This window comes from Dama dama, chromosome 15 (genome assembly GCF_033118175.1).
Source record: "Dama dama isolate Ldn47 chromosome 15, ASM3311817v1, whole genome shotgun sequence".
In the NCBI taxonomy this organism is placed as follows: domain Eukaryota; kingdom Metazoa; phylum Chordata; class Mammalia; order Artiodactyla; family Cervidae; genus Dama; species Dama dama.
This window is the reverse complement of record NC_083695.1, coordinates 69,313,037-69,330,568: the sequence shown is the minus strand read 5'-3', so window position 1 is coordinate 69,330,568 and position 17,532 is coordinate 69,313,037. Positions and strand designations below refer to the sequence as shown.

The following is a 17,532-nucleotide window of genomic DNA, read 5'->3' as shown; positions in this document are numbered from 1 at the left end:
GTTTTGAGGTGTATTTCTGAGCATCTACCTACACTAGTGTTTTAGAGCCTCATCAAGCAGTGAAGTGAGGGTGATACTTGCTACCAGTCCATTACAAGTATGAACCTAAAACTCTAGACCATTACCCTGAAAGCCTATAGAGAGCCGTTCCATACCCTCTTCCTATTTTGTTGTGATATGATATTTCAGCTCAGATGGTAAAGAATCTGCTTACAGTGTAGGAAGCCTGTGTTCAATTCCCGGGTCGGGAAGATCCCCTGGCAAAGGGAAGGGCAAGCCACTCCAGTATTCTTGCGTTGAGGATACCATGGACAGAGGAACCTGGCAGGCTACAGTGCAAGGGGTCCTACAGAGTAGGACACGACTGAGTGACTAACACACACACACACAATTTATGTTTAACACTGTATAACTTTAAGGTATACAACATAATGACTTGATATACATATATATTGTGAAATCATTACCAATGATAAAGTTAGTTAACACATCCATTACCTCACATGGTCACTTTTTTCCTTTTTTTCTTGTGGTGAGAACATTTAATATTTAATGTAGCAACTTTTAGATATATGATACAGTATTGTTAACTACAGTCACCAGGTTTTATGTTAGATTCCCAGAACTTACTTGTCTTATAACTGGAAGTTTGTACCCTTTGACCAGCATCTCTCATTTGCCCCATTCCCCATCCCCTGTGCAACCACCAGTCTGATCTACTCAATTTCTATTTGTTTTGCTTTTTTTGATTCCACATGCAACAAACAATATTTGTCTTTATCTGTCTGACATTTCATTTAGCATACTGCCCTCAAGATTCATCTGTGTTGTTGCAAATGGCAAGATTTCCTTCTTTTTTTTTATGGCTGAATGATATTCCACTGTATGTATATACCACCTTTTCTTTATCCATTTGTCCAGTGATGGACAGTTAGGTTATTTCCATGGTTTTTTTAATTGTGAATAATGCTGCAGTGAACATGAGAGTGCATCTCTTCAAGATGGTGACTTTATTTTCTTCAGATATATATGGAAGTGGGAGTGCTGGGTCATATGGTAGTTTTATTTTTAGTATTTGAGGAACATCCATACTATTTCCTGTAGTGGCTGTACCAACTTACATCCCCACCAGCAGTGCACAGGGTTCCCTTTTTTGCACATTCTTGCCATGGCTTCTTGCCATGGCTTTTGCTATTGTTTGTTGTTCAGTCAGTAAATCATGTCCAACTCTTTGCGACCACATGGACTGTAGCATGCCAGTCTTCCCTGTCTTTCACTGTCTCCCAGAGTTTGCTCAAATTCATGTCCATTGAGTCAGTGATGCTGGGCTTCCCAGGTGGTGCTAGTGGTAAAGAACCCACCTGCCAATGCAGGTAGATGTAAGAGATGCAGGTTCTATCCCTGGGTCTGGAAGATCCTCTAGAGAAGGGCATGGCAACCCACTCCAGTAATCTTGCCTGGGGAGTTCCATGGATAGAGGAGCCTGGCATGCTGTAGTCCATAGGGTTGTGAAGAGTCAGACACGATTAAGTAACTGAGCATGCAGGCACACATGAGTCGGTGATGCTATCTAAGCATCTCATCTTCTGCCACCCTCTTCTCCTTCCTTCAGTCTTTTCCAGCATCAGGGTCTTTTCCAGTGAGTTGGCTCTTTGCATCAGGTAGCCAAAATAGTGGAGCTTTAGCTTCAGCATTAGTCCTTCCAGTGAATATTCAGGGTTGATTAAGATTGACTGGTTTGATCTTGTAGTCCAAGAGACTTTTTCAAGAGTCTTCTCCAGCACCACAATTCGAAGGCATCAATTCTCTAACTCTCAGCCTTCTTGCGGTCCAGCACATACTGGCAAATTGAAGCCAGGAAGAGAAAGGAAACTTATAGAATGAGTGTATAATAGTTGGGACTAAGACCGAAGCCTTTTTTAGATATTTTTCCCAGTTTTATTGAGAAATAATTGACATATATCACTGTGTAAGTTTAAGGTGTACAGCATGATGGTTTGATTTATGTATATTGTGAAATGACTACCTCAATAGATTTAGTTTTTTAACCTTCATCATCTCATGTAGATACAATACCGAGACTTTAATAGATTAATTGATCACTTTGGAAATCAGAGTGAATTTCTATTAAATTAATTTTCTGATACTAGAGTTGGCATATATTGTGCTTAAGAAGACAATAAAATAAATGAGTAACTTGTTAAGTGTAACTAGCATTCCTTGCTTGTGAAACACTGGAAGTATTTGACTTTAGGTTTTATTTATTTATTTTTTTGACTTCAGGTTTTAAAATCTTGATATTTAATTATTTTATGCTGTAGGGGTGTGAAGTGATGTGCATTTAAGAAGTCTGTAGCTGGACTGCTTTAAGATATAGTTCTTATTGTATGACTTGGGTTTTTCAGAGAGAAGTTGTATGCAGGTCATGGGACCAGCAATTCCTGAGGTTTAGGAATGAAAGACTTCATTGATTTACCATTGAGTTTGGGGGATTTAAAGCCATTCCTAAGTTTGGTGGTAGGTGAAATTAGCATTGAAAAATTGCCTGATTATTTTTTATTACTTTGTCTACTATATCTTGTTTCTCAGAAACTGTGTTCATGCCTAAGATGACATTTCTGTGGGATTGCTGTGGCTTTGCTGTATTTGCTTCTTCACTAGAAGGATTTAAAAGCCCAGACCAACAGAGGTCATAGTGTAGTCATAGAATGCTTCTTTCTCTTCCTTGTAGTCCACAGCATTTTCTTTGTACTTTATTACTTTCTCATGATTTGCCTTGTGCTATGGGTTCTGGAGAAGGAAATGGCAACCCACTCCAGTATTCTTGCTTGGAAAATCCCATGGATGGAGCAGCCTGGTAGGCTACAGTCCGTGGGGTCGCAGAGTCGGACTCGACTGAGCGACTTCACTTCACTTCACTTCACTTCTTCATGGGTTCTGGTGGCTCAGATGGTAAAGAATCTGCCTGCAGTGTGAGACCTGGGTTGAGTCCCTCCATCAGGAAGATCCCCTGGAGAAGAGCATGGCAACCCACTCTAGTATTCGTGTCTGAAAATTCCATGGGCAGAGGGGCCTCGTGGGCCACAGTTCATGGGGTCACAAAGAGTCTGTGGGATGGGACTGAGCGACTAACACTTCATGGGTTGTTCTGTGCCTGTCTCTGCTAATAGATTTGAGCTCCTAGAGGATCCAATTTGGAGTTTCCTTTTTGTAACTCCTTAGTGCCTCAGTTAGAGCTTTACAGTATTTAGGTGTTCCTTTTGTGCTTGTGGTATTTCAGGGATGCCGAGAGACTCATTAGATAATATGTCTAGTCCAGTCTTCTAGTTTTACTTGTAAGGAAACTGAGAAGCACAATGATTTACTCAGTGTCATCTAGTTGCTTGGGAGAGCTGTGTTCTAGTCTCAGTTCTGCTGGCTATTTGTTTATGTCTGACTGCTGCTCAGCTGCTGCTGGTTCTCTCTACAATAGGGGAGGATTGTGAAAGAGGAAAGAAACACTGGGAGGATATAAACAGATTACACTTACATTACTGATGTACTGCAATTTACTGCTCTACCAGTCAGATATTTTACTTTCAAATTTGGGAGCACAGGCTTCATTTTCTGAGACCCCAGAAAGAGTTTTTTAAGAGTTCTACGCTTCTTCTAGTCTGCATTCTAGAAATACCCTTTTTTGTTGTGCTCACTGGGTAGAAGTGCTGGCAAAAGGAGGGGACTTTTATGTTGTCAGTTTCTAGTCACACTTCAGACAGCTTGGGTGGTAAATTCCAGATGCCTGTGATGATGACAGAGAATAATGAGTTGAGGCCCTTCGTTGAATTTACCCCTGCTCCAGATGGAAGGAGAGTGATGAAAAGAATTTAATTTCTTAGGAAATTTGGTACTTTTGGTTGAAATTGTTTTTCCTTCCTCTCCTATTCCCTTTTGCTTATTAGAAAGTATTGATTCCAAAATAGAGAAAGTGAGTTTATTAGATTTGGGGTGGACATTGATTAGCTGTAACCTAATTATAAATCCTCAGAAGGAGATGTTTGTAAACATGTGCTTTTCACATCCAGGGACTTTGGCTCCCACTATTCCTGTTAATCAGCTGGTTGAAGCTGAGCACATAAAAGATCTATATCCACTAAGCTTAGAATTGCATTGCTTTTGATTTATTTTAATAGGATCCTCTTGATTTCCAATTTATTTTCCCCCGATAAGGACATCTTCCTCTTGACAACCTATTTAAAAGACACAGGAATGTTTTGAATGGAGCCTCTATTTCATGCTTTAAGGCAAAGCAATGATCGATACAGTGTAAATTGCCTGAAAGAATCTTCTCTTTTTTTGTTGTTGTTATTTTTTCCTTCAGTTTTCTCTGGATCATAAAGGAATAAGAGGTCTTAGTGAGGCTTTGATACAGTCAGGTCTAACTAAAATTTTAGGTTAGACGTAGGACTTCTCAGTGACAGGCATATACTGAGCATTTACTGCGAACCAAGTGCTTATGAAAAAGGTATAAGATACAGTCCCTGTGCTAAGGATGCATAACATCCAGTGAGGAAATTTTCTGTGCTTTTAGAGCTCAAAAATGCATCTCCTTTGGGGCTATACGTATTAGAGAAAGATGATATCTGAGACAGAGTCTTTTATGCTGTTGGATTCATCTCTTCATTAAAGTTTTGATTTTGATTTGAAACATAGTGTATATTTTCCAAATGTCATTGAACAAGATTAGTTTTCTGCTGCTTTGGATTTGTCTGAAAGTGAAATCAGTCTCCTTACTACCATCCATACTTGTCATTGGATAAAATTAAGTTTTACAACTAAAGCCTAAGATTTAAGGGAAAGAGAGGAATTTTGTCAACAGAAGAAAAAGTTGGGGAAGTGAGAGAATGTGTAAATCCATGTGAAGACCTGTGGCATTTCAAGTTCTCACTTGGAAAAAATTGAGGATTCCTTGAAGCAAGATGGGAGAATTTGGGCATGATTTGTGGAACTGCTTTTATAGAGAATTAAAAAATACACTGAAGTTATATGTATGTGTACATATAATTAAATTTAAAGGGAGTTATATTTGGTTATTTTTAGATTAATTTAATTTTTGGTCTTTTAACTACTGTTTTCTGCCTTGGGTTTCTTTACAGAGGAATTTCTGAAGGCAGTCAAGTCCAGAGTGATTTATATGACAGTGAAGGCCAAGTACTTTGCAGTGAGGAGGACCTACTTACTTTGGGGAAATCAATGGAGTACATCAGTCTGCAGCACACTTCTTGCCTTAATGGTCCTAAGCTCGATCAATACTTGAAATTTAACTTCACCATCAGTCTGTGGGCAGTGTGTGCTTTGCAGCCTTTCCTCCATCAACCTCAAATATATGACCAGACCTATTGCAGAGGGAGCTAGTTACACTTTCCTGCTTGGTTTTGGATCTTCTTTAAGTCTTGTCCACTGGCATGTTTTAAGGATGTAAAATGTGTTTTGCTGTAGACCAAGTTATGATTTAAACCTTGAAATTACCTGGTCAGAGGAGGGGATGTTGGACAAATGCACAAAATCTATACCATGGTTATTTATCATTTCTTCTTCCTAAAAAATTTCCCATTGAGAGGTATTTCAATACTCTCTCCAACATCTTAGCATTTCTAGCACTAAGTGTGGCTTTCCTTCACAGATTCTCTCACCATGGCACAGGTAGAGAAACGAGGGGGTTTGCTTCGGAAATCTTCAGCCTCCAAAAAACCATTGAAGGAAAAAGTGGTGCTGATGTATGATGAGATCTTCATGGTAAGGCCTGGAGCTCTGACATTTTTCACAGCTTGACTCAGTTTCTTGTTCCAAAATGAGAATTAACCTCACCTCTGCCTGCTACTTTCTAGTTCTTCAGAGGGAAAAAGAGAACAAGGGTGAGAGTAAGCTCTCTCATAGTAGAAATTATGATCATGTGTTAATTAACGTAGATTGTTATTGTGTTGTTCTTATAGATTGTTGCCTCTAGCTGGGTAAAACAATTAAAAGAGGATTGCTCTTTCTGAATATATTTAAGAGTTGTCTTCCTTATGATTTGACTTAAGGACCTTTCTATCCTAGATGTCCTTTGAAGTTCCCTTTGACCCTAGAATTCTATGGTCCAGATATTTTGATTTTTGTTTTTTGTTTTGTTGTTGTTGTTGTTTTTTGTTTGTTTTTTTGGTCCAGATATTTTAAAAAGATGCACTGTTACATTCTTTCTCAAGTTGTTAGTGGATAGAACGATTTCTTAGTTAGGTTGTCTCATCCTCCAACATTATGAGATGACTAAGGAATTATTAGCAATTAGATTGGGGATTTCTTTGGGTCTTCAGAACTGTGTATTGACTGTAGTCCAGGCCAGTGTTGTAAAATATACCCCTTCATGGAAGTTTAGAGTAATTAGATACCCTGCATATATATTTAACTTCTGAAATCTTGGTCATAAGTAGTACATGTAAATGTGTAAAACATGTTACTCTTGTAAAAGGAGTTGCATATCTTGTGTAATTCTGTGGACTCTCTTTCCTAAAAGGAGAATCGTGATAATATTTACCCTACCTGGCTCACTGGGCTGTTGTATTTCATGTATGTGAATGGGCTTGAAAACTGAGCACCCATAAAAGTACAGTGGGGATGTATCAGAATATGACTAACTGGTTCTTCACTTCTTGCTAAGAAGAGGAAGATTTGAAGGAGATTCTTTGAGTCATTTAACTTCTGGTGCAGGGAATATATATCCATGCACAATGTCTTCCATTTGGGGACACCCCCCTCCCCCCCCAAATTGTTCCCCTTTACCGCTGTTTGGAATGACCAAGCATTTTCAGAGTTAATTGTGAGAGGTAAGATTGACCCTAATGAAAGGCATATAGTGACTCTTTCAAATGTGTTCTTAATGCTTTGGTGTTAGCTGGGTATATTGAATCTACTTATCTTCTGGTTTCAGACAGAGGACCCTAGTAAGTGCAGTCCTCGGTTTTGGGAGGAGCTCTTCCTCATGAAGGTAAGACTTCGTGGCATCTGTGGATTTTCCTGGTAACTGAGATTGCCTTCACATGTGTTCTAGGTGTTACACTAAAAATGTACTCAGGCCCTTATTGTTTCCGTGTTAGGTGAATTTAGAGTACCTAGAAGGCAAGTTGGAATCTCTTGATGGTGAGGAGTTAATGAAGATCAAGGACAATATTAATTGCTTATTTCAACACTGCATCCAGGCTCTGGGAGAGGAACATCCAATTCGAGTGGTTAATGCGTTGCAGGTACATGGCTGGGAGAATGGGGAAGTCTTGTTTATAAACTGTAATACATCTATTGGAACTTGAGGAACCTAAAATTACCCTTAGGCTTGAGGCTTTTTTCCCTTTATTTCTTTAAGTAACCAAACATCTATGCTATGTTTTATTTAGCTATCTTCCTAGTTAAACAAATGGACATCTATAGTAGTAATCTTTTCCATTTGTATAATTTGATCTAATGCCAAGGTGGATTGTTTGACAGAATTTTTATTATTACTTGAAGGAAAGTAAAAGAGAAGAAACTCCAGAAAGGGTGCTTAGTCTACAGCAAAAATCATGAGACTTTCTTAATTAAATAGATAGTGTTTTCTTATACAAACAGTATTTTCTCACTAGATCAAGAGTTCTTATTCTGAGGTTTCAGAAGGTCCTTGACTCCCTGTAGTTTTATGTAATATTTTATGTTTATATGTACATTATGTGTATATGTACATTTTTTTGGAGAGCGGGCTTTCATCAGATTCTCAAAAGGGTCAGTAAGTCTAAAAACGTTAAGAATCATTGTTCTTAATGCTAAGTGGCATTATCATGCGGAAGATTCATGAATTTCTTGAATTACTGTTACGCCTAACATTGAGCTGGTGGAATACATTATAGTCTTCTTGAGGGTAAAGATGGTTTTATTCAATACTTTGTTCCTAGTGTGTAGATCAGTGCCTGGCAGGTAGTGTTCTAGAAGTAAATTTTTTTGAAAGAGTGAGGGGCAAAATTTCTTTCTTTTTTTTTTTCAAAATTTCTAAAGTTTATAGTTTAGTAGCTCCAGTGTAGCCTAGATTGAGCTGAGTACCTAGGGTAGTGATTGACAAGCATAGAATATGAAGAAGTCATGACAGTGTAAAGAATTTTATTGGAACTTTCGGTAGATTGGGTTTAAGTTTCTAACTTACAAGTTGGGCAGATCACTCTGTGAGCTCCGGTTTTCTCATTTGTAGAATGTAGAAATTACCTTTTGAGCTAATGCCCCAGAAAGAAGGACCATGTTTATCCTGTATCTTGCTTAACTTTTGGACAGTAAATTCTACATTTTGAGCATCACAGTTGTTGTGACCTCTTCATTGCAAATTGAAATGAAAGTTGGAAATTGTACTTCCTGTCATTACAGTGACTTGCTTTAGGGGCATGAATTGTAAACTTTTTAGTTCAGTGGAAATATATTGACACTAAGTCACTTGGTGAACCATAGAATTATAGTACAGTTTTGTAATAATTGACATTTATTGAGCTTTAACAAAGTTAAGTTCCAGGCTAGTCCAGGAATTTTAACAAAGTTCCAAGGACTATTCTAAGTGCCATACAGTATTAATTCACATAGTCTTCACATCATCCCTATGAGATTAATGCTATTATTATCCCATTGTATAGATGAGAAAAATGAGGCACTGAAAAGTTAACTGATTTGTCCAGGCTCACACAGTTAGTAAGTAGTAGATGGGGATTGTAATGAATTTTTAAGATTTAAATTGATCAGTTGTTATCATACAGGGTCTTCTATAGTTATTAAAAATAATTACTAAAGATGATAAACTATTTTGTAAATTCTAAAATTAATTTTAAATAAGGGCAAGGTCTATCAACCCAATGATTCAAGCTCAAAAACAGTTTCTTATTTTTGAATGTCACCTTCCAATCTTTGTCTGCAATGTAATATTTAAAAAGAGGATGGCCAGAAAAGAATAAAAAAGATGACAGTTTCAGATGCTGTTCCTCTTTTCATGTCTAGATTTTGCACATATTAAGACCCCGACTATATTCTGGAGCTCAAAGCATAGAGCAGTTGATTGTCAGCTATAGGAGGAGAAGGTTCTGAGGTTGTAGTGTGAGGCTACTGATCCAATGCCCTTTTCATTTTGAGACTTTCTAGAAAGAATTCTTTCTCTCATCTCTGCAGACCTTGTGTGCACTCATTCGAGGAGTCCATCAAAAGAATAAGTCTACCTCTGGGTTTGACATTATCAACATGCTGATGGGCTTTGACAAGGCGGAGCTGTGCATGAAGGTGAGGCATAAGCTGCAGATGTGCCTCTGGGTGTCTGCTTCTGACAGCTGTTGAGGAATACCATCTGCAGACAGTTAAATGTTCTAGTCATCTAACTCAGATAGACATAAATGATTGAATTGGCCTTGAATTTGGATATTTTTACAGATTTGGTTTATCCTTTAATAAAGGAAAATTTGAAATTCAGATTTGTATTGAGGCATCTTTTCCCTGTAGGATAAAGACTGAGAAACTTGTGATTTACATCATGACCATACATTCTTAAAAGCATGTAAGAATTTAAATAGAAGGTAACAAATTAATACACAAGGATATTTTAGTTCTAAACTTTTAAGTTTTCTTATTTAACACTGATTTTACCAGAATTCTCATTTCTACTGTTTGATGCTTTTTGAGAAATAGCATTATCAGTATGTAATTCACATATCATACAGTTCATCCTTTTATGGTGTATAACCAGTAGTTTTTAGTATATTCATGCAGCTGCACAACCATCACCACTGTTAATTCAAAACATTTTCATCACCCCAAAAAGAAAACATGTGCCATTATCAGTCATTCCCTATTTCTTCTTCTCTCCAGCCTCTGGCAACCATTAATATGTTTTATATCTCTATAGGTTCACCTCTACTGTACTTCTCATATAAATGGAATCATATCATATGTAGTCTTTTGTGTCTGGTTTCTCACTCAGCTTAATGTTTTCAAGGTTCATCCATGTTGTACCTTGTACTTCATTCCTTTTTTTGGCTGCTTAGTATTCTACTGTATGAATGTATCATATTATTTTACTTATCTGTTCATCGGTTGATAGACATTTGAGATGTTTCAGCATTTTGGCTGTTATAAATAATGCTGCTATGAAGTGATTGTAAATGTGGACATATGTTTTTAATCCTCTTAGGTATATACCTAGGAGTAGAATTGCTGGATCATATGGTAATTCTATGCTTAACATTTTGAGGAGATTCCAAACTATTTACCAAAGTGGCGATACCATTTTACATTTTCCCCAGCAGTATGTGTGTGTGTGTGAAATGTCTATTCAAATTCTTTTCCCATTTGTAGATTGAATTATTTGTCTTTTTACTGTTGAGTTGTAAGAGTTCTTTACCTATTTTGGGTACAGATCCCATATCAGATACCTGATTTATATTACTGTCACTATCTTCAGTGAATGTTGTTCATAATATGAACTTTGAAGAACTCGTATTTTCTCATTCACTAAATTCAAAATAAAGAAATCTCTGTGCCAAAGAATGGGCTTCCTTAGTGGCTCAGATGGTAAAGAATCCACCTGCAACCCGGAAGACCTGGGTTTGATCCCTGGATTGGGAAGATCCCCTGGAGGAGGGCTTGGCAACCCACTCTAGTGTTCTTGCCTGGAGAATCCCCATGGATGGAGGAGCCTGGCAGACTACAGTCCATGGTGTCACAAAGAGTCAGACACGACTGAGCGACTAAGCACAGCACAGCACATGCAAAAGAATCCTTATAGTGAATAGGTTATTTTTAAAAAATTACAAATATGCAGTTAGGAGTGCACAAAGATTTAGTACCTGGAGTCTTTTTTTTTTTTTTTAATTTTTTTGGCCATACTGCATGGCATGTGGGATCTTAGTTCCTTGTTTAGGGATTGAACCCTTGTCTCCTGCATTGGCAGTGTGGAGTCTTAACCACTGGACTCCCAGGAAATTCCCTGCCTTCATTCTTTTGACAAACATTTATTAGGCTCCTATGTGCTAGGCACTGGGGATACAGAGGCAAATCAGACATGGCAACCATCCTCAGAAAACTGATAGGTTAGTCTTCATTTTTCTCCCTTCCTCCAGACCTAACATCTTTAAATCTGTCATCCACACTGACACCAGAGTGATGTATCTTAACACTCAAATCTTGGTTAAAACCCTTCATTAGTTTCCTGTCACTGAAAGGATAAAGACCAAACTTCCTCATTAGCCTTATGTAACTTTTGTGATCTTCTTTCTATTTATTTCTCAAATTGCATCTCTCATCACTGTGCCTCACCTTTCCATAATAACAAACTGTATTCCAGCTGCACACCCAGGACTGTTTTCATTCCTTGTGTGTCTTTGATCATGCTGATGTCTGTCTAGAATTCCTTTCCTTCTGAAGTTTTAATTAATTCCTACTGATTTTTCAAAGTACAACCTGTCCCTTAGGAGTCCTGGAATAGGTAACATCACAGCTAATTCCTTTCTTCCATATGTATTTCTTTCATAGTAATCATTAAGTTAAAACTGTTTACTTATTTTTCTCTCCTGTTAGACTAAAAACGCCTTGAGAGCAAAGGTTGTTGTCTTATTTTTTAGTTTTCTTTGAAAACATGAAATTTGGCACATAGAATCTACATATTTGTTGAATTGAAGTAGCTTATTTTGAATACTCACTCAACCTTCCAGCATGCTAAATCTGTATTCTCCATTCATTTTCCTCCTTTATTTAATGAAAAAATTTCTTTTTTTCTTCTTTCTTTTGTAGTATCTAAGGGTTTCATCTTTTGACTATATTTGGTATGACAGCTGATTGTTAGTACAAGTGATAAGCTCTGATCATTTTGTTTAGTAGACTCGACCAGGGTGAATATGGGCCAACTTTGTTGGATAGTGCACGTGGCCAGTGAATAGCTAGTAGCGATGTTATCTTTTTGTTATTTGTTCAGTGTGCCTGCATCAAGTGATACGCTTTCTTTATCAAATAATGAAACATGCTTACTTATTTAACTATCTTTATTAACCTTTAACTTAACCATTTATTTTTTAAAATTTATTTAATAGAATTTAATTTTATTTAGGTTATTACTTATTGTTTTTAGTTTGTAGATATATTATTTAATCTTTTTTTTTTTTTCATTTTAACGGTTTTTAATGAAAGCTGTAGACAAGATGACTTTATTCCTGCATCTTCTCAATTGTTTCTTCCTTTTTTTTTTTTCTTTTTTTGTTTCTTCCTTATATTTGCCCTTTTCCTTTCCTACTTGGCGAGATTTGGCTTTACGTTCGAGGATCTTTTTGCGGTCTTTGTCCAGTTTTAGTCTGGTGATAACCACCTTGCTGGGGTGAATGCCCACATGGACAGTTGTGCCGTTAGCCTTCTCCCGCTGCACTCGTTCAATGTAGATGACGTATTTCTTCCTGTACACCTGGACTACTTTGCCAGTTTGCTGCCCTTTGTAGTGCCCTCGTACAACCTGAACTTCATCATCCTTTCGGATGGGCATGGATCGAACGTTGTACTTCTGTCTTAGCTCTTTAGAAAGAGGAGAAGACATAATTTTCCTGCGAATGTGGGAAGGCGCATTGAAATGCCTCTTTCGATTCTTGCTTCGGTCAGAAGTCACAAAGGGATTGAACTTCATTTTGGCCGACGGCGCTTCAGCGATGGCCACAGAAGGGAAGAGATCTGCAGGCTGCTTCCGGTTCTCTATTTAATCATTATTAATCTTTGAAAAATTTACTTCATTCTTATCTAAAGGTTTATATGAGGGTGATAGGCTGCAAGCATTCATTTGGTAGAATAGTGAATTCTTTGTTATTCTGTGCAGTTGTCCTAAAGCTTTTTCCTCAAAATAGCTAGACTTAGAAGTCTTCCTTTTCTTCATCTAATCGTGCAAGGCCTAGGCCTCAGGCAACGATACGGTTGCTTCATTTAATGTTTCTTACTTTACCCTGCATAACATAACCCAGAGTATGTATGGGAAAGACACGGTGGAAATGTTATTTGTTATGGTTTAATACTTAATGTGTCTCTTTCTCAGAATCTCATGGAGAGTTTGGATTCATTGCTCTGTGCAGAAGGTTCTGAAAGTCTGAAGAGCTTATGTCTGAAACTTCTCCTCTGCTTAGTGACAGTAAGTGACCCATCTGTATGTTTCTTTGTCAAGGGTGTGAATCGACAACAGGGGCAAATTTGAACTCTTGAGGCCAGAGTTAGAAAGGAAAAGAGAAAAATCTTTACTGGACCTTTACACCACTCTGCTGTGTTTGTGTAGAAGGAAGTTAGTTGTATGGACTTCTGCTTCCTAAAAGTTGCTCGTTGGAGAAACTGATGACATTTTTAACCTGTACCAGTCCTGGAGAAGTGCTCTCTTCTGTATTGTCAGATTTTGACCTTCTCATCAGGTCTCATTTGGAAATACTTTTTTGTGATGCTGAATATTTTTATTTGTTCTGACCTTGATTTTATACCTGGAAGCTGGATTGTACCTTCTAGAATGTTATTCTTTAATTTTAGGTGGTTTCCTTTCCCTGCAATCTCTTGAAGACTTGTGGATCATAAAGTACTTCCTGTGCATTTGGGGAATGAAACCCAAGAAACTTAGGCAAATGCTTGTGTGAGGGTATAAGAGAAACAATGAGAAGGTCAAAAATTTAGGAAGTTTTAATTTGCTAATTTGTTACCCTTCTAGTGTCTTATCTCTTCAGGCTCTGGTGGCTTTGGGGATGCTTATGAAAGATCTACTAAGTATTTGGTAGAATGTTTTAACATTTCTGTTTGTGTTAGATACTAGGTGAGGAGATATACCTGAGATATCAGTGTCTTACTATAGATTTTAAATAGTCTTTTATTGTATGCAGGTGACAGATAACATCAGCCAGAACACTATCTTGGAATATGTAATGATCAACAGCATATTTGAAGCAATTTTACAGGTAGGTCAGTTCCCTTGTTGCCTTTTTCTTTTTTGGATAAATTGCCTCCTCAAGCACTCTCACTGTTGGTGGTTCTGGTTACAGATACTCTCCCACCCGCCAAGTCGTAGGGAACATGGGTATGATGCTGTTGTCCTCTTGGCTTTGCTAGTGAACTACAGAAAATATGAGGTAAGTGAGTCTCTTAATGGACAGCTGCTGTTTTTCTATAATCTTCCTAAATGTGACCACTCCTAGTAATTTTGTTTAATGTAGAAGATATTTTCTTGGTAAATGGTATATAGATTAATTTTGATAAATTAAATTCTAAAAGTCCTATGTTAGACTCCTAGGGTAGAGGTTATAGCTGTTTAAAGGAATCCTGTGGTGTAACTTCTAATAAAGTGAGTAAATCTTTCTTAATGTAGTGGTTCCCAAACCCAGCTTATCATTAGAATCACCAGGATTTTTTTTTAAAAAGAAGATGTTTCTGGGTCATACTCTTTTTTTATTTATTTGTTTAGCCATATTATATGGCATGCAGGATCTTAGTTCCCCAACCAAGGATCAAACCCATGCCCCCACCCAGTGGAAGTGTAGAGTCTTAACCACTGGTCCACCAGGGGAGCCCCGGGGCCTTACTCTTTGCACACCAAATCAGAATCTCTTACGGGATGGGACCTTGTTGTCTTTTTTTAAAGATCTCCTATTGAGTGTGATGCTCAGGGAATTGCGAACCACTGACCTAATGCATCTGTTTTGAAACATTCAACTTATATATTAGTTTTCCATAATGTACTCAGTTGACTTGTATAAATATCACTGTTGGTCTGGGGACTTTTTTTGATTTTGATGGAAGTTGAAGACAGAGCCTTATCCATATTAATTCTGGAGTTCTTTTTGCATTTGAATTAGGGACAGATTTATAGATTTTGAGATAAAAAGCTGAACTCAAAGATTTATACTTGGGCACTGAAAAGAAAGGGGACCACTTAGGGAAGGCCAGAACCTCATTGGGGGTTGCTTTGCAGGGAGTACTTGGTACTGGGTCCTGGACACTAGCACTGCTTTACTGAAGCCAGAAATCAGAAGCTACATTGAGGCAACTTGACTTTATTTAATAAGTAGCAATACTGTGACATTCTCATTCCCTGGTGGCTGAGAAGGTAAAGCATCTGCCTTCAATGTGGGAGACCTGGGTTGGATCCCTGGGTTGGGAAGATGCCCTGGAGAAGGAAATGGCAACCCACTCCAGTATTCTTGCCTGGAGAATCCCAGGGATGGGGGAGCCTGGTGGGCTGCCGTCTATGGGGTCGCACAGAGTTGGACACGACTGAAGCGACTTAGCAGCAGCAGCAGCAATACTATGACATTCTCACTCCCTGGTGGCTCAGAGGGTAAAGCATCTGCCTTCAATGCGGGAGACCTGGGTTCGATCTCTGGGTGGGGAAGATCCCCTGGAGAAGGAAATGGCAACCCACTCCAGTATTCTTGCCTGGAAAACCCCATGGATGGAGAAGCCTGGTGGGCTACAGTCCATGGAGTCACAAAGAGTCGGACATGACTGAGCGACTTCACTTTTACTTTCTTTCAATACTATGACAGATGGGCCAACTGGAGGGAATATTTTCATTTTTGAGCTTCTGGATCTTCACTTAGTGATTTTTGATATGATTAGTAGCCATGTTAAAAGTGATGGGTAACATAAAATATGGAGCTTATTCTTACAAAGAGGGATATGAAAGAAAGGATTCTGTGAGAAAGGAGTACATAAAGAGGGGCTGGAATATGGAGCAGTGTTAATGTGTTATAAACCCCAGGAACTGATTGTTTTCTTTGTCTCAGAGGAACTGATGAATGGTGTACGGAGCTACTAATAAATAAGTAATTTATCACCAACACCTGTTTTGCTGGTGATCTGGAAGGGCCAGCATGGTAGCCATTTTGATCTCTGTCATGTGTAATTGCCTCTGGGGCCTTATTACAACAGCAAGAAAAATAGCTGAGAAAAAATGCTGAAGGTAGTTAAAGAGAGTTGAGTTATGTGTGATATTAAAGCCCCATCATCAGTAATGAATATTTTCAGAACATTCTGCTGGATGTAGGCCACTCTGAGACAGTGGCTTGGTTTCTCTGAATGTGAACAGAACCCTGGTTCAGCCCAGTAAGACTTTCTGAAATGTCAGCCTGAAAAATTGGACATGGCCGTGGAGCTGGAGAAAATCATATTTCTAGAGTGAGGTATGCATCTCTGGTCTGTCAGAAACCCCAGAAGAATTAATACAGTAGGTGAGGGCAAGCTGGTAGGCATAATTTATCTGGGCTTTGCAGCTTTTGATATAAGTCACTCACCAGAAACCATTAAGGAAACCTGGTGACCATGGAGCAGGAACGTTTTTGACAGGAGTGTGAGGAATTTCTAGATGAACACAGCAAAACCGAAAGCTGGAGAAGTTTTATGCAAAATACAAGAGGGTGTGCTTGGGAGAACAACATTTTAGTTACCACCACATTTGGTCCCATGACCAATGGGGTAAGTTGTAACCTTTCCAGAAAGGTGCAGAGGGTGCCAGAGAGGCTCCGTGTCCAGCTAAACACAGAGAAGGCAAATTAGGTGTTGAATTTAAGGATTGAAAGTAGTTCTTCCTCACTTCATTTTAGTCATTTAATCTCAAGAGATTACAAGATGCGGCCGGTGGGGGGTGGTGGGGGGGAGGGGAAAGATCTAGGGAAGCGCAATGAAATTTGTTAAGTATGGTTTAGATCAAATAAATGCTGGACTCTACTAGAGTGATTCTGTGAAGTTTGTAATTCTGACTTGCTGATGAAAAGTAGATTGTCTTGAGTTTTAAAACATGACCAGCAGAATAGGTAGTGTTAAGGAAAATCAGTGTTTGCTGGGATAGAAATTTTCACAGCTTTAAGATCTTGGCCTTCTGCGTTGGCTAAGTCTTCTGAAATGAAGTGACTCAGCCCCCAACTGCTGCCCTGAACATGATGTTTCCTAGATATTACAAAATTGTTTATTATGTCTGGTTTTGAGTTGTTCTTTCTCTTTTTTCCTTATAGAGCTTGTTTTGAATGTTATAAAAATGTCAGGAGAAAAAAATATAACTACCAATAATTGAGCCCTTATTATATGCCAGATACTGTGCTGAAGATTTAACTTGATTTAAATTTCATAGCAGCCCCAAGGAAAGAAATATTATTCCCCACTTTACAGATGAAGAAAATTGAGCTTAGGTTTATTAACATGCCTACCTCGTCACAATTAATAAGTGGAGGAGCTGGAACTTAAACCTTTGATTTTAGCCACCTTACCCCTTTTCCTCAACAGTTGCTAATGCAGTGGTTGTTCTTGGTAATCAGGTGGTCCTTATTAGTACCTGAGACAGTCTACTTTTGGGAAGGTGAGTAAGTAGGAGTTTCAAAAATTATGCTAAGAGACAGTGGCCAGCTTCTTCTACTGTAGATCTCATCATGATGGCATCTCCAGGTCAGCCCACTGCTGATTTTCATTTCCAAGGATCAGCTTGCTTTGAATCTTATCTGAAGTCTGTTGCATCAGCATTGTTGTTAGAGGAAGAAGCGT

The 17,532-nt window shown here is 38.3% G+C and overlaps 2 protein-coding genes across 3 annotated transcripts in view; one reads left to right on the top strand and one right to left on the bottom strand.

Annotated features, from left to right (window-relative positions):
- ARMH3 (armadillo like helical domain containing 3) overlaps positions 1-17,532 on the top strand; it is a 168,421-nt gene that overhangs the window by 7,464 nt on the left and 143,425 nt on the right. For both annotated transcript variants that reach the window (XR_009696137.1, XM_061162445.1), the window contains exons 2-8: positions 5,660-5,772; positions 6,944-7,000; positions 7,110-7,256; positions 9,181-9,288; positions 13,067-13,159; positions 13,887-13,961; positions 14,046-14,132. Coding sequence is in view for 1 of the 2 variants with exons in the window: in XM_061162445.1 (XP_061018428.1) it covers positions 5,671-5,772; positions 6,944-7,000; positions 7,110-7,256; positions 9,181-9,288; positions 13,067-13,159; positions 13,887-13,961; positions 14,046-14,132 (669 nt within the window). In the remaining variant the exon portion in view is untranslated. The remainder of the gene's footprint in view (positions 1-5,659; positions 5,773-6,943; positions 7,001-7,109; positions 7,257-9,180; positions 9,289-13,066; positions 13,160-13,886; positions 13,962-14,045; positions 14,133-17,532) is intronic.
- On the bottom strand, positions 12,164-12,723 carry LOC133070573 (large ribosomal subunit protein uL24-like). Its single transcript, XM_061162977.1, has one exon. The coding sequence runs from the start codon at positions 12,665-12,667 to the stop codon at positions 12,164-12,166; it is 504 nt and encodes a 167-aa protein (XP_061018960.1). The 5' UTR covers positions 12,668-12,723.